Source organism: Lithobates pipiens, unplaced genomic scaffold (assembly GCF_037356315.1).
Source record: "Lithobates pipiens isolate NorthernLeopardFrog02 unplaced genomic scaffold, aLitPip1_a1.2 Scaffold_19, whole genome shotgun sequence".
Lineage (NCBI taxonomy): Eukaryota > Metazoa > Chordata > Amphibia > Anura > Ranidae > Lithobates > Lithobates pipiens.
Window position 1 is genome coordinate 466429783 of NW_027507764.1, and position 24804 is coordinate 466454586.

At 41.3% G+C, this 24804-nt stretch overlaps 1 protein-coding gene across 1 annotated transcript in view; it reads left to right on the forward strand.

Annotated features, from left to right (window-relative positions):
- Nucleotides 1–24804, forward strand: part of CUNH8orf34 (chromosome unknown C8orf34 homolog) — a 422416-nt gene that overhangs the window by 141798 nt on the left and 255814 nt on the right. Inside the window, exons 2-3 of the mRNA XM_077492843.1 lie at nucleotides 1944–2091; nucleotides 19379–19510. Of these exons, the coding sequence (XP_077348969.1) occupies nucleotides 1944–2091; nucleotides 19379–19510 (280 nt within the window). The remainder of the gene's footprint in view (nucleotides 1–1943; nucleotides 2092–19378; nucleotides 19511–24804) is intronic.

Below are 24804 nucleotides of genomic sequence, written 5' to 3' on the forward strand. Positions count from 1 at the left end.
AACATACAGAAAATCATAGAAAACATTTATACATGTATACACACAATGAAGTTGATGTTGAAAACAAATGATTTTAAAAGCAAAGTGTTAGAACATCATGAGGGCCGATACTGGCAGATTCCCAAAGTATGTGCATAGTCTCGAATGAACGTCAATGGCAATAAATAAATAGGAGAGTGATAGGTGCTAATAGACTACAGGAAACTAGCTAAGAAAGAGAAAAAAAATAAGATAAATATATAGGAGAGAAATAGGTGCTAATAGACTGCAGAAAACTAGCAGGAAATTGGAGGAAATAAAAAAAAAGGGAAAAAGCAAGGTGCGGCAATCATAAAAATGGGTAAGATCCCACTCAAAATTTAACCCATTGGGTATACGTGTTCTCAAATGGAAAATCCAAAAGCCCTGCCACTTGCACAGCAACCTAAAGACATCACCTCCCCTAGGTGGTCTTTAACCACTTTCAGACCGGACCAATTTGCTGGTCAAAGTCCAGACCACTTTTTGCGATTTGGCACTGCGTCGCTTTAACTGACAATTGCGCGGTCATGCGACGTGGCTCCCAAACAAAATTGACGTCCTTTTTTTCCCACAAATAGAGCTTTCTTTTGGTGGTATTTGATCACCCCTGCGGTTTTTATTTTTGCGCTATAAACAAAAATAGAGCGACAATTTTGGAAAAAACGCATTATTTTTTACTTTTTGTTATAATAAATATCCCCCAAAAATATATAAAAAAACATTTTTTTCCCTCAGTTTAGGCCGATACGTATTCTTCTACATATTTTTGGTAAAAAAAATCGCAATAAGCGATTATTGATTGGTTTGCGCAAAAGTTATAGCGTTTACAAAATAGGGATAGTTTTATAGCATTTTTATTAATAATTTTTTATTATTTTTTTTTTTTTACTAGTAATGGCGGCGATCAGCGATTTTTATTGTGACTGCGACATTGTGGGGGACCCATCGGACATTTTTGACACATTTTTGGGACCATTGTCATTTATACACTAATCACTGCTATATAAATGCAGTGATTCCTGTGTAAATGACACTGGCAGTGAAGGGGTTAACCAGTGGGTGGCAGTGTAGGGGTTAAGTGTCCCTAGGGATGTGTTACTAACTGTGGGGGGTTGGGCTTTCATTTAGTGAACACTGATCTCTGCTCCAATCACATGGAGCAGAGATCAGCGTCACTAGTTGCTAGGCAGAATGGAGAAATGTTGTTTACAACGGCACTTCTCCATTCGGCCGCTCCGTGAGACGATCGCCGGGATGCCCGCGGCGATCGAGTCTGCGGGTCCCGCGACCGGACTCACGGGGGTCCCGACCAGCGCGGGAGCGCGCCGGCGCGCTCCCGATGGCAGGGCGACAAATTTAAAGGGACGTACATGTACGCCCATTTGCCTGCCCGTGCCATTCTGTCGACGTACATCGGCGTGCGCTGGTCGGCAAGTGGTTAAACTCTTTCAACCCCCTGTATTTGTAGAGCTGTGAGATCGCCACCATGTGATCGATTAAAATGATTAGCAACATTTGTAGAGTGGTTCTTCTGTATATCATACACATGATCATGGAGGCGATCCTGCAATCTCCTTGTTGTTCTGCCCATGTATTGTATGTGGCAGATTTTACATGTAATCAAGTATATCAAATATTTGGTGTTACAATTTATGAAAACCTTCGAGACTGTAATCTCTGCCACTAACTGTAGACTTAAATCCTTCTCCCATAATCCAATGTGGACAACCAGGGCAATCTTTTGTGCCACACTTGTAGTTCCCCTTAAAATCAAGCCAAGTGGTCCCCCTCTTATTACTAGATGTAAAATAGCTGGGGGATAAGGAGTTGCCTAGAGAGGGCACACGTTGAGAAACTATTCTACAATGTACCCATCATTTAAATATATTATTTTCTAATCCAACTCTTTGTATTTTTCCTAGGAGTTAATGACCAAACTAATTACAGAGACACCAGACCAGCCAATTCCATTTTTAATTAATCATCTTCAATCAAAATTGGGAAATGTACCTCAGCTTCCAAGAACCTTTTCTGGGTCAGCAGCTTTGTGGGCAGAAAGTGAATCGTCTGGTAATTTTTTTTTAAATAATATATTTTTTAAAGCCACTTTTTATTGTTTTGTAAAACATGAGTTATAATCATATTATCCATATGTACATTATATATGAAGAAAATATGTTTTGTTACATTTGTTAATGATAAGAATAAAACAATGTCATGAAATCTCCTTTAAAACAAATAGATCACTAGACAATTGCCTTTATCATTATATCTGATTGATAGGTTGCAGGTTGAAGTAAATGTTGAAGTAAATGTTACTCCAACATTTCATATTTCTGATATGTGCCTCTTGTACCTTGTACTTGTGTTAAAAAGTATCCTGTCCTCCTTGTCTTGCTTCCTACCTGGTGATTCTGCCAGTCCTCCTGCTTTCCTGTTTTTAAATGACCATGCTAGGCATTGAAGTTTGTCCATCCGAGCATGCTCAGTTTTATGGCTATGCTGGGAGAACAGACCCCCCCCCCCCCCCCTTTTAGAGCCATTCACTAGGAAGATCTCTCCATGTCCATTATGTAGCTGAGAACAGAGATTGTGTGATCACTTATAAAAGAAAAAAAAGCTGTGGGGTTACATATACTTTAACCATTTAAGCCAGGGCTATTTTGCTGGCCAAAGACCGGAGCACTTTTTGCGATTCGGCACTGCGTCCTTTAACCACTTGCCGACCGCCTCACGCCGATGTACGTCGGCAGAATGGCACGGGCAGGCATAAGCACGTACATGTACGTGCTTTGCCTCCCGCGGGTCGGGGGCCCGATCGGGCCCCCGCCCGGTGCCTGCGGCGGTCGGTTTTCGTTCGGGAGCGATCCCGGACGAGGGGACGGCCATTCATTCATGGCCACCCCCTCGCGATCGCTCCCGACGAATGGAAATCCCCGGTGACATCACTTCCTCTCCTGTAATGTAAACACAGGAGAGGAAGTGATGTATTCTCTCCTCCGTGTCGGTATTTTTCGTTCCGACACGGAGGAGAGCGGATCAGTGAGTTGCACCAACACATCCCACACACAGTAGAACATGCCAGGCACACTCACACCCCCCCTTTACCCCCCGATCACCCCCCCAATTACCCCTGCCCCCCAGTCACAGTGACACCAATGTCATTTTTTTTTTTTTTTTGCATTGGTGTCATTTGTGACTGTAATAACTGTTAGGGCAGTTAGGGTTAGCCCCCTTTAGTTCTAATGTACCCCCCTAACCCCCCCAATAAAGGTTTAACCCCGTGATCACCCCCCGTCGCCAGTGTCACTAAGGCTGGGTTCACATTGCAGCGGTTTATGAGAACGAATGTGATTCGCACCGCACTGCAGTGCAAATCACATCCGATCTCTGTGCGATTCGAGTTCAGCCATTCGCCGCACCCGCCGCACCCGCCGCAAATTCGCACGGGACCCTTTTTTTGGCCCGCAGCAGAATCGGATCGCATGGGTGTTCACACCATGCGATCCGAGTTTGCAGATCGCACTGCGATATGCGAACTGATCTGGGGGTGTCAGTAACATTTCACTGACACTCCCAGCAGTTCGCATAGGGCAGTGTGAACTGCCGCCGGGAGGCATGCGATGCGGGAACCCGCCGCGGATTCGCGGCGTTTCCGCATCGCTCCAGTGTGAACCCAGCCTAATAAGCGATCATTTTTCTGATCGCCGTATTAGTGTCACAGGTGACGCTAGTTAGGCAGGTAGGTATTTAGGTTCGCCGCAGCTTTTTATAGCGCTAGGGACCCCCATATACTACCGCATAAAGCCCCCTGATTGCCCCCTAGTTAACCCTTTCACCAGTGATCACCATATAACTGTTACAGGTGACGCTGGTTGGTTAGTTATTTTTTTATAGTTTCAGGGCACCCGCCATTTATTACCTAGTCTCACTAGTGTACCCCTAAATTTAGGGGTGTCTACTTTCTAAAATGGGGTCATTTGGGGGGGGGGGGTTTGTGCCATCTTGGCATTTTATGGCCTTCAAAACTGTAACGCCCTTAGAAAGCCTGAAGGCGGTGCTTGGTTTTTGGGGCCCCGTACGCGGCTAGGCTCCCAAAAAGTCCCACATATGTGGTATCCCCGTACTCAGGAGAAGCAGCAGAATTTATTTTGGGGTGTCATTTCACATATGCCCATGGCATGCATGAGCAATATATCATTTAGTGACAACTTTGTGAAAAAAAAAAAAAAAAAAAAAAAGTTTGTAATTTTCCCGCAACTTGTGGCAAAATATAAAATATTCCATGGACTCAACATGCCTCTCAGCAAATAGCTTGGGGTGTCTACTTTCTAAAATGGGGTCATTTGTGGGGGTTTTGTGCCATCTTGGCATTTTATGGCCTTCAAAACTGTAATAGGTAGTGAGGCGTGAAATCAAAAATTTACGCCCTTAGAAAGCCTGAAGGCGGTGCTTGGTTTTCGGGGCCCTGTACGCGGCTAGGCTCCCAAAAAGTCCCACATATGTGGTATCCCCGTACTCAGGAGAAGCAGCAGAATTTATTTTGGGGTGTCATTTCACATACGCCCATAGCATGTGTGAGCAATATATCATTTAGTGACAACTTTGTGTAAAAAAAAAAAAAAAATTTTTTTTTTGTCATTATTCAATCGCTTGAGGCAAAAAAATAAAATATTCAATGGGCTCAACATGCCTCTTATCAATTTCCTTAGGGGGTCTACTTTCCAAAATGGGGTCATTTGGGGGGGTTTTGTACTGCCCTGTCATTTTAGCACCTCAAGAAATGAGATAGACAGTCGTAAACTAAAAGCTGCGTAAATTCCAGAAAACGTACCTTAGTTTGTAGATGTGACAACTTTTGCGCAAACCAATAAATATACAATTATTGACTTTTTTTTTACCAAAGACATGTGGCTGAATACATTTTGGCCTAAATGTATGACTAAAATTGAGTTTATTGGATTTTTCTAATAACAAAAAGTAGAAAATATCATTTTTTTTCAAAATTTGCGGTCTTTTTACGTTTATATCGCAAAAAATAAAAATCGCAGAGGCAATCAAATACCATCAAAAGAAAGCTCTATTTGTGGGAAGAAAAGGACGCAAATTTTGTTTGGGTACAACATTGCATGACCGCGCAATTACCAGTTAAAGCAGCGCAGTGCCAAAGTGTAAAAAGACCTCTGGTCATTTACCAGCAAAATGGTCCGGTCTGAAAGTGGTTAACTGACTATTGCGCGGTCGTGCGACTTGGCTCCCAAACAAAACTGACGTCCTTTTTTTCCCCACAAATAGAACTTTCTTTTGGTGGTATTTCATCTCTGCTGTTTTTATTTTTTGCGCTATAAACACAAAAACAGAGTGACAATTTTGTAAAAAAACACATTATTTTTTACTTTTTGCTATAATAAATATCCCCCAAAAATATCTTTAAAAAATTTTTTTTTTCCTCAGTTTAGGCCGATACGTATTGTTTGACAAATTTTATTTATTGACTGGTTTGCGCAAAAGTTATAGCGTCTACAAAATAGGGGATAGTTTTATGGCATTTTTGTTAATGATTTTTTTTTTTTGTACTAGTAATGGAGGTGGTCAGCGATTTTTGTTGTGACTGCAACATTATGACAGACACATCAGACAATTTTGACACATTTTTGGGACCATTGACATTAAAGCGGACCTCCACCCAGAAGTGGAAGGTCCGCTCATCTGATCCCTCCCCCCCTCCGGTGCCACAATTGGCACCTTTCAGGGGGGAAGGGGGTGCAGATACCTGGATAATCCAGGTATCTGCACCCACTTCCGGGATAAGCTAGCTGCAGGTCCCTCCGCCCCCCACTGTGTTCTGGGAAACGCACAGTTCCCAGGACACAGCGAGGACCAGTGGAGAGGCGCAGCACGACTCGCGAATGTGCAGTAGGGAACCGGGCAGTGAAGCCGCAATGCTTCACTTCCCGATTCCCTGACAGAGGATGGCGGCGGGGGCAGCCGAGAGATGAGCGATTGCTCGTCATCTGCCGCCGACATCGCTAGACCCTGGGACAGATAAGTGTCCATTTATTAAAAGTCAGCAGCTGCAATATTTGTAGCTGCTGGCTTTTAATATTTTTTTTAAAGGTGCAGCTCCTCTTTAATACAGTGTAAAAATGTCACTGGCAGTGAAGGGGTTAACCACTAGAGGAGCGGGGAAGGGGTTAAGTGTTCCCTGGGGAGTGATTCTAACTGTGGGGGGATGGGCTAGCAGTGACACGACACTGATCGCTGCTCCCGATGACAGGGAGCAGACGATCAGTGTCCTGTCACTAGGCAGAACGGGGAGATGCTGTGTTTACATCTGCATCTCCAATTTCTTCAACTCCATGACACGATCGTGGGCACCAGGCAGACATCGGGTCCCGTGGGCACGGTCACGGAGGCGTGCACGGCAGTAAATTCAAAGTAACCCACAGGTACATTACTTTGCCCAGCCGTGCCATTCTGCCAACGTATAAGTACAGGAGGCGGTCGGCAAGTGGTTAAGGAACATGTTACCCCAGTATTTAGTATTAGTATTTTAGTTATTAGTATTTTAACATGTACCTAATCATCTGCCTTCCAGCGCTAGAGCTCCCCTCCCTGTGACAGCAGGAGGAGATTCTTCTCCCCCCGCAGCTGCTTTTATGTTCAAAATCGACACAAGCCCAATCGACACAATTGCGTGAAATGTCTTTTTTTTTCATAAGACGTTCCTGGCAGGAAGGGAAGTCCAATCTACTCATCTTGTATCATTCATATGGACTATATAATATATACTATTACATATGTCCTCAAAAGACAAACTTCTAGAGTTAAGTATAACATTGTTGATAATATAGAGTTATAATTCCCTAAACTTTTCATCTGTTATACCAGGGAGGTCAGCTTGTCATTTTTGGCTAACATATTTATTACAGGTTTGGTAATATTTAGTAGCCGGCCTACTAAAAAGTTTGGTAGAAAAAGGTGCACAAGAAACAGGAATAAACACAGCCTTGTGGACTCTGAAGCAAAGAACATTTAAAAATTTGGGGGAGAGTCATAAGGAGTGGACTATTGCTGGGGTCAGTGCTTCAAGAGCCACCACACACAGACATATTAAGGACATGGGCTACAATTGTCACATTCCTTGTGTTAAGCCACAGCCACTCCTGAACCAGGGACAACATCAGAAGCATCTTACCTGGGCGAAGGAGAGAAAGGACTGGACTGTTGGTGGTCAGTGGTCCAAAGTCCTATTTTCAAATTAAAGTAAATTTTGCATTTAATTTGGAAATCAAGGTCCCAGAGTCTGGAGGAAGAGTGGAGAGGCACAGAATCCAAGTTACATGAGGTCCAGTGTGATGTTTCCACAGTAAGTGATGATTTGGGGAGCCATGACATCTGTTGGTATTGGATCACTGTGATTTATCCAGTTCAATGTCAGTGCAACCCTCTATAGTAGATACCTTGGATTATGAGCATAATCCTCTCCAGAAGAATGCTTGTAATCCAAAGCACTCATATATCAAAGCGAGTTTCCCCATAGTAATCGGTGGAAACTCAGATAATTAGTTCCAGTGTCACAGCTAGTGTATGCAGTACCGCATGTGACCAGAGGTGTGGGGGATGCTCTGAGACTCTTGGGAATCTACTGTTTCCGAGTATCACCGAGAGTCACCGGTGCCCCCTCACCTCTGGCCACGAGCGGTACTGCACATCCCAGAGGCTTGAATCCTGCTCATCTTGCGAGACAACACTCGGAAATTGGGTCAAGATTAAAAAAACAAACAAAAAAAAAACGCTCGTATTGCGAATCTCTCGTAAACCACGTTCAAACTTTATGGAGATGCTGATTTCATTTTCCAGCAGGACTTGGCACCTGTCCACACTGCCAAAAGTACCAATAACTGGTTTAATGATCATGGTATCACTGTACTTGATTGGCCAGCAAACTTGCCAGACCTAGACCCCATACAGAATCTGTGGGGTATTGTCAAGAGGTAGATGAAAGACACCAGACCCAACCATACAGATGAGATGAAGGCCGCTCTCAAAGAAACCTGGGCTTCCATAACATCTGAGCAGTACCACAGGCTGATTACCTCCATGCCACACCTCATTGATAAAGTAATCCAAAAAGAGCCCAGACCAAGTATTCAGTAAGCCAACATTTCTGTATTAAAAATCCTTTTTTTTATTGGTCTTATGTAATATTTACATTTTCTGAGATACTAAATATGGGGTTTTCACTAGCTGTAAGCCATAATCATCAACATTAAAAGAAAAGCTTGAATAATATCACTCTGTGTGTAATGAACCTATATAATATGAGTTTCACTTTTTGAATTGAATTGTTAAAATAAATTTACTTTTTGATGGTATTCATATTTTTGAGATGCACCTGTAAATGATGATATTTAGACTCAGAGAAAGAATGCCTTCTATGTCACTGTTAAGCTGAAACCACTCCAGGTTTTCCAGAAACAGGCTTCTTATTTCGTTTTTTTCGGAGGGTGGGACAGCAATAGGGAGGGAAAAAAAGAGAAAATTATGCCTGGCTTGGTGTATTATCTTCTCATACAACATATATATAATGTTATTAAGTAGAAATGTAATAGTCATTTATTGTCTTCTTACAGTGCCTTGCAAATGTATTCACCCCCCCCCCCCCCCCCCTTGGCATTTTTCGTGTTTTGTTGCCTCACAACGTGGAATTATGGATTGTTTGAGGATTTGCATCATTTCATTTACTGAACATGTCCACAACTTTGAAGATTTTTTTTTTTTTTATTGTAAGCAAACAACAAATAGGACAAAATAACAGAAAAAGTCAATGTGCATAACTATTAACCCCCCTAAAGTCAATACTTTGTAGAGCCACCTTTTGCAGCTATCGCAAGTCACTTTGAATAAGTCTCTATGAGCTTGCCACATCTTACCACTGAGAATTTTGCCCATTCCTCCTTGCAAAACTGCTCCAGCTCCTTCAAGTTGGATGGTTTGCGCTTGTGAACAGCAATCTAAGTCTGACCACAGATTTTCTATTGGATTTGGGTTCTGGGCACCAGCTAGGCCATTCCAGCACAATTACATGTTTCCACTTAAACCACTCAAGTGTTGCTTTAGCAGTGTGTTTGGGGTCATTGTCCTGCTGGAAGGTGAACCTCCGTCCTAGCCTCAAATCACACACAGGGTGGTACAGGTTTTGCTAAAGAATATCCCTGTATTTAGCATCATTCACCTTTCCCTTAACTCTGACCAGTTTCCCAGTCCCACCTGCTGAAATGTATCCCCACAGCATGATGCTGCCACCACCATGTTTCACTGTGGAGACGGTGTCCTTTGGATGATGTGATGTGCTGGGTTTGCGCCAGACATAGCGTTTTCTTTGATAGCCAAAAAGTTTAATTTTAGTCTCATCAGACCAGAGCACCTTCCCCCATACATTTTGAGTCTCCCCCATGCCCTTTTGCAAACTCAAAACGTGCCATTTTGTTTTTTGCTGAAAGTAATGGCTTTCTTCTGGTCAGTCTGCCATAAAGCCCAACCGTACGGCTTATTGCCATCCTATGTACAGATACTACAGTCTCTGCTGTGGAACTCTGCAGCTCCTCCAGGGTTAAATTAGGTCTCTGTGCTGCCTCTCTGATTAATGCCCTCCTTGCCCGGTCCATGAGTTTTGGTGTGCGGTTGTCTCTTGGCAGGTTTGCTGTTGTGCCATGTTCTTTCCATTTTGTTATGATAGATTTGATGGTGCTCCTAGGGATCATCAAAGATTTGGATATTTTTATATAACCTAACCCTGACTTGTACTTCTCAACAACATTGTCCTTTACTTGTTTGGAGAGTTCCTTGGTCTTCATGGCAGTGTTTGGTTAATGGTACCTCTTGCTTAGGTGTTGCAGCCTCTCGGGCCTTTCAAAAAGGTGTGTATATGTAATGACAGATCATGTGACACTTATATTGCACACAGGTAGACATCATCTCACTAATTATGTGACTTCTTAGGTAATTGGTTGCACCAGAGCTTTTTATGGACTTTAAGGGGGTGAATACATACGCACATGCCAATTATCAGTTTATTTCCGAAAAATCATTTTACGTATACATTTTTTTCCTAACTTTACTTCACCAACATAGACTATTGTGTTCTGATCCATCACATATAATTCAGATTAAAAAAAAACATTGACCTAAAGGCTGTAATGTAACAAAATAGGTAAAAATTAAAGGGGGGGGGGGGGGAGGAATACTTTTGGAAGGCACTGTAAGAGACCTGAGGAGATGCGCCAGGTACATGTGGGTGCAAATGTGTATGTTGTACATTACAATAAGATTGTATAGTGTATATTTTTATAGTTCTTGTTTTGATCTGTAGTATATTGAGGCTTATGAATGTGTAGAATTTTTAATAAGTTGGCATAAAGGAAAAAAATTTACATTTTTTTATGTATGCAATATGAATATCCTATATTGTTTTTATCCAACCTTTTCAGAACTTTCATTTATCCTCATTCCTCCTGCTAAAAAAAGTTTGATAACTCAATCTTTAAGTTCTTATATACTGTATACAGACAAGAGTAGCTCCACCCTATCCTCTCAGTATTTTTATTAGGATGGATCCTTTAAAGCTGAAGTTTAGCTATAAAGGATTTTCCTGCAAAGCAGCTAGACAATTTATACACACAGCTGTATTGACAAGGCACCTTGGATCCTCTTCTATCTTGAATCATATTCTGCCATCAGATTAATGTAGCATTACTACTACTATGCTTATGATTTACCCAGCAGACATAGTCTACTGTACACTCTTCTGGCTACCACCCAAAGTGTTGGCCTAAAATAAATTGTACACCACTCTCCACATCACCTATCACAGGGTGCGGTTTTCGGACTTGGACCCAAGTCAGTACAAATTTTGCGACCCAATCCTGAATCCATAAGATTGTAAACCCATGTAAAACTGATAAGGGCTTATTAAGATAAAATGTTACAAATCATAGCCAAATAGACTATGTTTTTACAAACATGCCTCCGCCAGAAAATTGTCTTTTCTGCCATGGCTGGATAACAGGTGTATTATATTTTGTATTTTTCATTAATGATTTAAGTACGAAAATAGAATGAGCGACACCATACACACAGTCATGCTAAATTTGCATCTAATAATGTTACATTGCTGGTTTTAATTATGCATATTGATATTTTTTTAATTAAATTAGCTGAACATGCATACACAACTAGCAGACTATTTTGCATTAAAGCCGAACTCTAGGCAGACAGCTTAAAACATATTTCAAATTCATAAATTGGAACTATTTTACCTGCCAAAGGATTTGCAAACAGTATACCACTTTCTTTACTACAGTTATTAAAGGGGTTGTAAACCCTCAAGGTTTTTCACCTTAATGCATTCTATGCATTAAGGTGAAAAACCTTTTGTAGTGCAGCAGCCCCCCAGAGCCTCCCTTTTAATATACCTGAACCCGATCGTTCCAGTGATGTGAATGAGCAGAACCGATTCAGCCGATGTCTCAGGTCCTCATTGGCTGGATTAATTGCAGTAGGAGCATTGGCTCCCACTGCTGTCAATCAAAGCCAGTGACACAGGAGCTGGTGGGAGGGCCGAGTCCTGCTGTCTGTGTCAATGAACGCATCAGCAGGACTCAGGAGCGCGCCTGCATGAGTCCCCAGGGAATGGAGGTCTCTGTGGGGGACACTCAATGAAGACGAGGAGAAAGGAGTGCTGCTGGGGGACCCCAGAAGAGGTGGATCGGGGCCACTGTGCACAGTGGAAGTGAGTATGACATGTTTGTTATTTAAAAAACAAAAAACAAAAAAAAACCTTTACAACCCCTTTAAACTTAATGAAGAAATTATAATTTTGAAAACTCAACTATATGCTACATATACAGTGGTGTGAAAAAGTGTTTGCCCCTTCCTCATTTCCTGTTCCTTTGCATGTTTGTCACACTTAAGTGTTTCGGAACATCAAACCAATTTAAACAATAGTCAAGGACAACACAAGTAAACACAAAATGCAATTTGTAAATGAAGGTGTTTATTATTAAAGGTGAAAAAAAATCCAAACCATCATGGCCCTGTGTGAAAAAGTGATTGCCCCCCTTGTTAAAACATACTATAACTGTGGTTGTCCACACCTGAGTTCAATTTCTCTAGCCACACCCAGGCCTGATTATTGCCACACCTGTTCACAATCAAGGCATCACTTAAATAGGAGCTGCTTGACACAGTAAGGTCCACCAGAAGATCCTTAAAAGCTGCACATCATGCCGAGACCCAAAGAAATTCAGGAACAATTGAGAAAGAAAGTAATTGAGATCTATCAGTCTGGAAAGGGTTATAAAGCCATTTCCAAAGCTTTGGGAATCCAGCGAACCACAGTGAGAGCCATTATCCACAAATGGCGAAGACATGGAACAGTGGTGAACCTTCCCAGGAGTGGCCGGCCGGCCAAAATTACCCCAAGAGCGCAGCGACGACTCATCCAAGAGGTCACAAAAGACCCCACAACAACGTCCAAGGAACTGCAGGCCTCACTTGCCTCAGTTAAGGTCAGCGTTCATGCCTCCACCATCAGGAAAAGACTGGGCAAAAATGGCCTGCATGGCAGAGTTCCAAGGAGAAAACCACTGCTGAGCAAAAAGAACATCAAAGCTCGTCTCAATTTCTCCACAACACATCTTGATGATCCCCAAGACTTTTGGGACAACATTCTGTGGACCGATGAGACAAAAGTGGAACTCTTTGGAAGGTGTGTGTCCAAGTATATCTGGCGTAGAAGGAACACTGCATTTCATAAAAAGAACATTATACCAACAGTAAAATATGGTGGTGGTAGTGTGATGGTCTGGGGCTGTTTTGCTGCTTCAGGACCTGGAAAACTTGCCGTGATAAAAGGAACTATGAATTCTGCTGTCTACCAAGAGATCCTGAAGGAGAATGTCCGACCATCTGTTCGTGTACTCAAGCTGAAACGAACTTGGGTTCTGCAGCAGGACAATGATCCTAAACACACCAGCAAGTCCACCACCGAATGGCTGAAGAAAAACAAAATGAAGACTTTGGAGTGGCCTAGCCAAAGTCCTGACCTGAATCCTATTGAGATGTTGTGGTATGACCTTAAAAAGGCCGTTCATGCTCGAAAACCCTCTAATGTAACTGAATTAGGACAATTCTGCAAAGATGAGTGGGCCAAAATTTCTCCAGGACGCTGTAAAAGCCTCATTGCACGTTATCGCAAACGCTTGGTTGCAGTTGTTGCTGCTAAGGGTGGCCCAACCAGTTATTAGGTTTAGGGGGCAATCACTTTTTCACACAGGGCCATGATGGTTTGGATTTTTTTTTCACCTTTAATAATAAACACCTTCATTTACAAATTGCATTTTGTGTTTACTTGTGTTGTCCTTGACTATTGTTTAAATTGGTTTGATGTTCCGAAACACTTAAGTGTGACAAACATGCAAAGGAACAGGAAATGAGGAAGGGGGCAAACACTTTTTCACACCACTGTATGTGTAACATGGACTGTAGCTTATAACTGCTTCAGAACTTTAAACCTTCTTTTGTTGCTGCTATAATAGCCTTCTGCAGTTTACACAGGGTTAAGCTGAATATTCATTAATGTAAAAATACAGCAGCCATCTTTAAGGAGACTACTTTACAATGCTCGTCTATGGACTATCACCAGTGCAGGGAGCAACTGGCTGGGTCTGATTCGATCCTGGAGGTGATTGGCAGATGCAAAAGAGCAAGGAGAAGGAAGTCAGCAAAAATAAATACTTTTGTTTTAAATATTTTTTATTCATTTTAAATAGTCTACAAATAAATATCCAAATAACAGATTTGTATAAACAGTAAAAACATATACTCGCCACACAAAGAGAAAAAAAAAGAAAAAACACACAGGAAATACACCTTTGTATATGTCTATTTAAGACCACATTCTATTTTCATAATATCCCACTTTATTTCCCCCTAAAAAGAAAGAAAGGGGACAGTAGGCGGGGCAGAGATCCTCTAAATTGAAATGCATAAAATATATAACGTTCCTCGGCCTTGCCCTCTACTCCCCATATCCTCTCTTACACCCCCATTTCCCTTCCTCCCACTGTTTTTTCCCAACCTCTGCCTATTACTTGTTTTGTGAAATGTATCCCCACAGCATGATGCTGCCACCACCATGTTTCACTGTGGAGACGGTGTCCTTTGGATGATGTGATGTGCTGGGTTTGCGCCAGACATAGCGTTTTCAGACAGAGCATCTCAATGTGATAATAATATTGATTATATTGTGAGGAAGAAAAAAAAAGGGGGATGAATTGTGTATAAATGTAAATATTTACCCTGCTCTCCCACCACTCTTACCCCCCTTCAGGCCCAAAATGGACATTGTGCATTCAGTGAAAGTGTGGAATCTTATTAACTGAACAAACAGATTATGTGCCCTTTTATTTAAAAATTCACCCACCTATCTCTATTTAAGAAAAAACTGAATCCAGAATCTCACACTCGGGATTGGGAGAAATAACAGATGCTGTACCCAAATACACCTGAATACCAGATAATAAGTGATACTGATAACAAATAAAAACAAATCTCTGTGGTTTTTATTTTTCTGTGCTATAAACAAAAAATAAGAGCGACAATTAAAAAAACAAAACATGTTTTGTACTTTTTGCTATAATAAATATCCCCCTTTTTTTTTTTTAAGTGAAATTTTACCTCAGTTTAGGCTGATATGTATTCTTCTACACATTTTTGGTAATAAAAATAAGTTATAGCATCTACAAAATGGGGGAAAAATTGCAAAATGGCATTTTTATTATTATTTTTTTTTACTAGTAATGGTTATCAGCAATTTTTATCGGGACTGCGACATTATGGTGGACAGATAAGACAATTTTGGCACATTTTTGGGACCATTGGCATTTATATAGCAATCAGTGCTATAAAAATGCACTGATTACTGTGTAGATGTCACTGGCTCCGAAGGGGTTAATAGTAGGGTCAATGGGTTAATTGTGTGTCCTAGAGAGTCATTCTAGCTGTGGGGGGATGGGACTGCCTGAGTGAGGAGAGTGATCGTTGTTTATATATAGTATGAACAACAGATCGCTCTCCTCACCCCTGACAGCATGTAGATCTGTCTGTTTACATTGACAGATCTCTGTTCTTTCTCTATGTGGAGCGATCACAGGTGCCCGATGGTCATCGCGACTGCCGGGCACGCGTATCGGCTGCAGCGTCTCACCATGGGCGCACATGCACCCCCTAGTTGTCAAAAGACGAACCATGTAAGGTAACGTTGTGTTACTCGAGGGGAGCCAACCTGCTGCAGTGCAACTGCGGCAGCTGGTCAGGAAGGGGTTAAAGCATGTTATACAGCACAGTGCCTGTGCTGTGTCATTTGGACCCTCATATCACCTGAAATACCTGGCTGATCCTGCCTAGTGATGCCCTCCCCTCTGCAAACAGACCACGATAATCACAGCTGCTGAGCCCCTGATACCGTGGTCTATTTGTGTGATTTTTGTCAGCCACAGCCTGCTCTTCTGTGTCTGTCTCCTGTGTCCTTCTCCCCCCTCCTCCTTCCTCCCCTCTCTGCTTGTACAATGTGCCCCCCCCCCCCCCCCGCTCCTGCTGCTCTACGTGCTCTCTCATATATTTTATTACATCATCCCACCCTCTCTGCACCATTAGCAGAAGTTTTCCTGTGCCTGTGTTCTGTAAAAATACTGCACAATTCTACCTGTATGAGCTCAGCTCCCACTGCTCAGTAGATTGTAGGCGGCTCAGCGCTCTGTGTCTCCTCTCTCCATCTCCTCCCCGGTTGACTTCACAGCAGGAGGGCTTGGCTGATACTATGAGCCAGAGACAGAACAGGGGAGAGGAATCAGCTGAGCACCCGGAGCTGAGCTCATACAGGTAGAATTGTGCAGTTTTTTTTTGTTTTTTTGTACAGAACACGGGCGCAGGGATACTGATAATGATGCAGAGAGGATGGAATAATATAATAGAAGTGGGTTAACAACCACTTTAAAAGAGAAGTATGGGTTTCCTTTTTTTTTTTTACATCTATTCTAAGTGAGCTGCTGATATCTAAAAATCATTCCAGCTCTCTCAGAAGTGCCTCCATTCTGTTAAAATCTAGCTAAATATCTGTGGGTCGGGCTACAGACGTTCATACAGTGTAATACTGACAATGGTCTGGCTCTGGAGTCTGGATCCACCCACTTTCCTGTCATTTTGCTTGATTGATATCCTCTCTGCTTGTTCCCAAGACGTCACATAGTGTAGCTGCTCCCCCTCCCTTCTCTCTCCTGCCCCCTCCCTTCTCCTCTGCAGCGTGTTTCAATAGTCAGAAGTGTTGGCAGAGAGGAGATCACTTTGTTTAATAACTAAGGTAAGAGAAGTCACTGATAGTAATATGTAGAGGAGATTTACATACACAGTACTACCTACCAGAGTGAAAATAATATGTTTGTAAAGCAGAATACACGTATGGATGTGACAGCATACAGGCATTCCTAGAATAGTAAAATGAAATAAAATCAGAGCTAACATTGTGAATGAATCCTTTTATTGACTATCTGGATTTTTATATGAGACGAAACCTTCCATTCACATCTACTTGTATTTTCATACTGAAGCCCAGTGCTCCTCAGACATGGACAGAGGTTTGCTCCCCCATAATTGGTGTATTACCTAGTACCCCTATAGTAATAATGTTTCCTTCATTGTAAATAGAGCATTGCAGGATTACATGCCATACAGTGTCATTACATGTTGTACAGTGCCATCACATGCTGTACAGAGTCATCACATGCTGTACAGAGCCATCACATGCCGTACAGTGCCATCACATGCCATACAGTGTCATTACATGTTGTATAGGAGTACAGTGACAGAGGGATGATTTATATGTACAATAAATGAGACTCTGGGGACATATCAGAGATCACTTTAGATGTGGGGGGAGTTGTTAGTCCCTCTCTCCTATGTACTGTACACACACTCTCTCCCCTCTCCCCGTGGGTTGTAGGAGACACCGATAGAGACTTTGAATGAGGGAGGGGGGAGGGAATTCGGGGGCCACAGGAAGGAACATCAAAGCCCAGGAGAGTTATGTTGGAGTCTCTCAGGAGAGCTTACAGATAACAGCCATGGTAAGGTGAGGATCACACAGTCTCTGATTCTGGGTTTTAGCTGGGGACATGCTGTCATGGAAACAGAGGCAGGTGAAGAACGGGCTTGTTCTAGATAGCAGCTTGGATGTGCACCTCTTCATCAAACACACCCACATGTCCTCCAGAGGGAGAGGGTGAAGGAGTGGCTGGATTGTGGAGATGTTTCCACCCCCTGGAAAACTTTTGAACAGAAAGGACTGGTGAAAGAAAGAAATACTACCTATTTTTGCATTCCCATACTTCTCCTTTAAGTATAATATAAATTAATTATAAATATGAACCAAGTGCATATTTCATGAACCATGAAAATCAATCTTGATTGGCACACTTCATGTGATATGCTACTAGTAATTCAAAGTGCACAACTTGAATGAATAAAAACGTAATCATATAGAACAGTCAGATCAGATATTCATACAAATAGGTGTAAAAAGTCCATCAAAATTAAAGTATGTATATGTGCTGAAATGTGCTCTCTGTAAACATAAATGTAGCAAACAGATGCATTGCAGCTCCTTACGATAACCAAATGATCACAAATTATAGAGATCATTAGAGCCTGTGTATAATCCAAACAGCGACATTCTCAGAACAGGAATCTCCATACAGGTCCAGGATCCAGGGCTCAGAGACCTGTCTCTTTCTGGTTTCCAGTCATGCTTACAAGGTGGGCTACATCACTCAAAATGGGCATAAAAGAGGTAGTCTCATAGCTCAACTTGTTTAATGAAACAGTTTCATAATATATAAAGTTGCACTTAAATTCACAGAGGAAATGCAAAAGCAAAAATATGGATAGCTTGCAAGCAAGCCTCAGGCACGGTCTCACCCGCCTAGCTCACCTTTTTTAAGGAGAGCAAAAAATAAAATTGTGTTAAAAAAAAAATGGGGACACCTCTTCTTCTAAGGACGGCTATCTGAAGCCACGTACACACGGGCGGACTGTCTGGCCAACTTAGTCCGTCAGACAATCCGACGGACAGTCCGTCATACTTTCGAATGAACGGACTTGACCACACACCACTTTTTGAGCGGACTAATACGGCGTACTAAGTCCGCCATACTATCCGCCCTACTTTTGAAATGAACGGACTCGCCCACACACGCGGAGGAAAGTCCGCTCATTTCGAGCGCGTCTCCAGGTAGGCGGGGCCCGCGAAGGAGACGTCGCTAACCCTGCCGCCTGGTATGGACTTAAAGGGGAACCCCAACGCCGAAAAAAATTGTGACTTTAACACAAAAGCAACTATCTAAACCAAACATGGGTTTTCAAAGGTGGACAGACCCATTTACTTGGATCCACATTATAATTGAGTGCCAAAAGATGTCCATGTTTTAAACAGGGGTTTTCTAAATCAAAGCCAATTTCTATAGTATTAATAGAAACCGAAACAGAAATCTACCTTGTATGCATTTTAAAACACACATGGTGGCCTCACACCAATATTAACACGCTACTGTTTAGTTTGAAATGTATAAAAGACCAAGTACCTTTCCATTACACATTGACGAGCCATTTGAAATTTTTTTTTAGAGGCAAAATAAGGTAAGGAGTCTGCAGCTCAAATTGGCTAATAGTAAATTGATGCTTTATTACCAGACCTCTAAACATCTATCCTACACGTGTGCGTACGATACAAAATAGTAGTGTTAATAACTCCCTCACTATTAATGCTCCCCAAACATCAAATATACTGATGATACAATGGTGTCCTCAGTCAATAAAGACAAAACATATACAACAAATTACAATTCAAGCAAACAATTTTGAGTGATCACACGTATCCCCAAAACCACAGTACCCGTGAAACCAGTCCAGTGTGGTTTTCATACTCACAATACAACCGTATTCACAGCTGTGATGTTATCCTCTTTCGCTCTACATTCACCACTGTGCAGCAAAAAAAAATTTAAATGTACTCTCACCACAAGAATATGACCCCTTGATGTTAAGTGGGTCATATAATTCAAAATGTAATACTGTAAGGAGAGGAGGATCAGGGCTACTCTGTGCAAAACATTGCAAAGAGCAGGCAGACGTGTTTTTTTTTTCTTTTTAAATTATTGGTTTACAATCATTTTAAGGGAACTTACCATGGCTCAAATATCACACATTTTTAATCTAAAACTAAGTGTATTTCTTTTCACAGAATATAAAGGAACTAGAAGAGATTTTAGAAGCTATGATAAACCCTGGCAAGCGAATGCAAAGAAACCGAAAAAATCAAAAAGTGACCTTGCGGTCTCCAATATTTCACCACCATCACCGGAATCAAAGTCATGTAAGTAGATTATAGCAGTCAAAAAATTATTTATTCCATTTCTTTTAAGAAGACTTATATTTACTAATTGAAAATATTAATTTACCCTACAGTTAAAAAACAACTAAAGTTCTTGCAGTGTTCACTGAAAAAGCCCTATTCTAGGAGATAGTGCTCTTGTTGTGGGCTAAATTATGGGTTGTGTCATTTAACTCGGGGAGGGTGCATCATAATGATGGCCTGGGATCAAAGTACTGCCACAGACAACACGTCATTATGAAGAGCAACTCTTTGCTGCATTAAGGTTCACCTACCGCCATACAACTCGAGCAGAAGATGAAGGTCTCATGATGTCCATGAACTGACCAAAAGACATCTGGAATTGAGATATATATTTGGGGAATTTTAAAAAGATATATGGTGGTTTCATGTAGAGTGGTGGGAGGATGGTGACAGGCTTTAAAGATAGTTTAGTTTCACTGCTACTGAAATTTAAATTATAAAATGTTTTGGTTCTCTATATTCCAGGGAGTAATTTGCTTCAAAGTGTATTTTTAATTTTGTAACTCATTATTGAAAAAAAAGGTATATGGAAAATATCTAATCAGACAAAAGATCTCCTAAAGATGGCGGTTTGTACATCTATCTGACAATTGTTTGATAAGATTATTTGACCCTGTTGGTTGAGCATGCATGTTTCTGAACAATCATCATCACATCACCACACATACTGTATAAGGCTTTCATGCTCATGCACTGTGAAAATATCTTTGACACCAGCTTAATCTTGGAGGAATAACTTCAGCTGACTGGGAAACTTAATTCCGCCCAATTTACTATTTTGCTACAGTCGCAGGTACCCATAGACAGGCTGCTGTTACATTATTCAACCAGAATTAGCTAGAATATATAAAAAACTTATTTTGTCTATGGTTACTCTACAAGTATAGACAAAAGGTTCTGTAATTACATTGTCAGGACATTTATATGTCTGTGTGAGCTCACAGCAATGTCTCTGTGACTCAGTCAGAGTAAGTTGTAGTTGCATAACATGGGGGTTGATTTACTAAAGCTGGAGAGTGCAAAATCAGTCTCACTTCTGCATAGAAACCAATCAGCTTCTAACCTCAGCTTGTTCAATTAAGCTTTGGCAATAAAACCTGGAAGCTGATTGGTGTCTAAGCAGAAGTAAGACTGTTTTTTTACTCTCCAGCTTTAGTAAATAAAACCATGCAGTCTCTATAATACCCTATAATGGAGAGTCCAGCTGAGAATATCTACTTAAATTTAAACTGTACATAGTGCAGCTACTTGCAGTTATTCTCATAAACATCATCCCTCTCAGAGTAGGCCAGGGCAATACAGGTGAACAGATAGCGGGATCCAAGGACAAAAGGCCACCCCACTTGACCTGTAGCATTTGGGGGGTGTTCCACACAGTATCCAGGTCTTATAGAGAAGCTGTATACTATTTGGCTCTGGCCTGACTACCCACAAGACAGTTATGACTACGAAAGTCCTCTCATCTGGCTGCAGATCCCTTGCTCAGCTACCTCTGCCTCATCAGGTGAGACCTCTCTGAGCTGCTAATGGAAGGAAGTTGAAGAATGTACACTTCTTGGACATATTTATGAACCCAGGCATTTATGGAAAATAAAATTTAAAGGGGCATGTACCTGTATCCAATCATAATGAATAAATGGACACTCTGCTACAAATACACTTAAAGTGATTGTAAAGGAAAAATATTTATTTAAAAAAAATAACAAACCTGTCATCTCATACCTGCTCTGTGTAATGGTTTTGCCCAGAGCAGCCCTGATCCTCCTCTTCTTAGGCCCCCCACTGGCCCCTCCCCTTTGCCTAGAGCCCCCATAGTAAGCCTTGTGAATGCTCACTCCTAGGCCGACTCTGTGTCCATAAGACTCCGTGAGCATGGCTCAGTCCCGCCCCCACCTCACTGGCTGTGATTGACAGTAGCGTGAGCCAACAGCTCCTGCATCTTTGCCAATCAGGAGAAAGAGGCCCAGGAGAGCCTCTGGTCTCGTGCACATCGATGGATGAAAAACCAGGCTTAGGTAAGTATTGGGTAAGTATTAGGGAGGGCTGAAGGGGGAGCTGCAGGTTTTTTTACCTTCATGCATAAAACGTATTACAACCACTTTAATTGACTGCATTTGGATGGGCTTTTAGGTTGTAATGACAAACTTTAAAACCTGTATTAGCAGGAAGCATATTCTCCCATGTCTGTTTTTGATTTGGTTTGCAAGGTGGTAAATCGGAGAGGTTCGGAGTTGGGCTGAAAGGAACCAAAAAGCTCTTCACTATCCTGAAATGAGGAATAAAACTGTTCTTTTTAAATAGAAGTGAGACATGCAAATACCTTATGTTTTAAGAAGACTCTACTGTGTTCAGGGTGATAAATACAAGCAATACCACCACTCTTATGTGGACAAACTCAAGCTTTCTGGTTTTCCTTCAGCTTTCTAACAACCATTTCATTTGAACCTGAATCCTTTATAATACTGTGATATATATATGACAGCTGTGTGTTATTTATTTTGGGCGTATGGAACAGATATGTGATAAAAGCTGACACTTCTAATCTTCTACACAATGAGAGATTGCTGTTTCTTTTGATTCTGCATACAATTCTGAATCCGACAACCCCATAAAGGAAGGTGTCAGTTTCAGATTCTGAAGTTATTCATTATGATAGCTTGTGAAAAAAAAATGTACGTTGTGCAGTGCATCACTTCAGTGCCTTGCTTGCCACCTGAAAATGGCATTGTGTATTCACATTTTCCTGATAGCAATGTTTGTGTGTGTATAATATAGAGCATTATACTGCCTGGTTTAAGTGTTATGACTGCTCTGGCAAAACCACTAAATACAATACCTATACATAGATACTGTTGGGGCCGTATAGAGAAGGAAGTAACCCACACATTTCTGCAGTTTTGCAGAATTTGTGCTCCAGCTAATTTCGCAGCTTGCTCTTTCCAGACAACGAGTGAATGTCATAATGTATCATTGCAATTATATTACTGTCCAAGTGCCCACTGTAAACTCTCACTCATATGACCATACTTAAAGAGGAATCTCACCCAAAAATTTAACTTCTGCTCTAAGTGATGATGATGACCCCCTGACATGCCACATTTTGCATATCATTTTTTTTGGGGGGGGGGGGGAGGGGGAGCAGATACCCTCTTTTTAGAAGCATCCAGCTCCCACTTCCTCCCCTGGCTCTGCAGTGCTGGAAGGAAGATCACCTCTACTCCCTCCCTCCCTGCAATCTTCTGGGACACATCACAGGCCCCAGAACATTGCCCGGGCATTCACAGCACGCAGCGCGGCTCACGCAAGTGTGGTGCGTGCCTGGCTCTGAAGTTATAGCCAGGCGCCCACAGCAAGAATACCAATGCCATGGAGAAGATGGGCAGAGGAGTGGGGTTTCGTACGCCCGCATCGCTGTACCGTGGGACAGGCGAGTGTCAGATTATTAAAAGTCAGCAGCTACACTTTTTGTAGCTGCTGACAATTTTTTTTTTTTTTCCGCTTTAAGCTCTTTAGCTCCAAATATGTTTACACTACATTCAAATTCCAGCTGAGAAGTATAATAAATACAGTTGTGCTCAAAAACTTGCATACCTTTTGTAGAAATTGTGAAATTTTGGCATTAATATTGAAAATATGACTGATCATGCCAAAAAACTGTCTTTTATATAAGGATAGCAATCGCATATTAAGAAGTGGAAAAGTAGGGGCTCTTTTGATACCAAGACAAGGTCATATAGACCAAGAAAGACTGCAGCCACAAGTGGCGGAACAATTGCTCAGGATACAAAGAAAAACCCATAAGTAACCTCAGGAAAAATACAGGCTGCTCTCCAAATGACAGTGTGATTGTTTTTAAGGAGCACAATTCAACGATACTTGAACAAAAAAGAGCTGCATGGTTGAGCTGCCAAAAGGAAGCCTTTATTGCGCCAATGCCACAAAAAAGCCAATGAGGCATATCAAGGTGTTGTTGGGCATATTGTAACCAGGCTTTTTTTGTGGAACTTGTACAGTAAAGGCTTCTTTCTGGAAACTTGACCATGCAGCGCTTTTTGTTCAAGTATCATTGTATTGTGCTCCTTAAAAATGACCACACCATCTTTTTCCAGAGCAGCCTGCATTTCTCCTGAGGATACCTGTGGGTTTTTCTTTGTATCCCAAAAAAATTCCTATGGCAATTGTGGCTGAAATCTTTCTTGATCTACCTGACCTTGGCTTGGTATCAAGAGATCCCCCAATTTCCCACTTCTTATTAAGTGATTAAACAGTACTGACTGGCATATTCAAGGCTTTTGATATCTTTTTATATCCTTTTCCATCTTCATTCCATTACTTGTTATGCAGGTCTTTTGACTGTTCTTTTCTACCTCCTCAAGGCTCAGTGTCTAGCCTGCTTAGTGCATCCATGTGAGCGCTAACAAACTCATTGTGACTTTTTAAATCACAATTAATGTCTGTGTATAGACAAACGTGGGAAATTAATCTTTAATTGCCATTTTAACCTGTGTGTGCCACCTTCTGTGTCTGTACCAAGGCCAAACATTCCAGGGTATGTAAACTTTTTATCACAAAAATCGAATACCTCCAATATTGGGATTTTAAAGGCAATATAAAACAAGAAAACTTTTTATATATAAAGGAAATATATGATTTATTGATACCAAAAAAATCCTAAAAATAGTAATCTTATGGTTGATACCAAAATAATGAAAACTGAATATATAAATTCACATAGATGTGACATTAGAAAGTAGCAAATTTCAACTACAGTTCAATAAAGAGACCTAAAATACAACATAGCTCTAAGTGATAAGTGGTTGAAGAGTCCAAGGACTCTATTACTATTTTGAGGATTTTTTTGTATCCATAACGAATTTATTTCCTTTTGTATATAAAATTTCTTCTTTTTTATATTGCCTTTAAAATCCCAATATTGGAGGTATTCAATTTTTGTGTATTATAAGGAATGATGGCAATTGCATGCCATTCCACATGAGCCTAGTTAATTTGTAAACGTTTTATCAGGGCCATTTGGGTAATTTCTGTTATTATGATTTAAAAAGGATCCAAAAAACAATGTGATAATAAATGGCTTCATGTAATTGCTATGCTTAAATAAGACAATTTTTTGGCATGAGCAGTCATATTTTCAATATTATTGCCAAAATGTCACAATTTCTGCCAGGTTATGCAAACGTTTGAGCACAACTGTAAATATTGTCATATGGGCAGATTTTAAGCAAATAACTGAT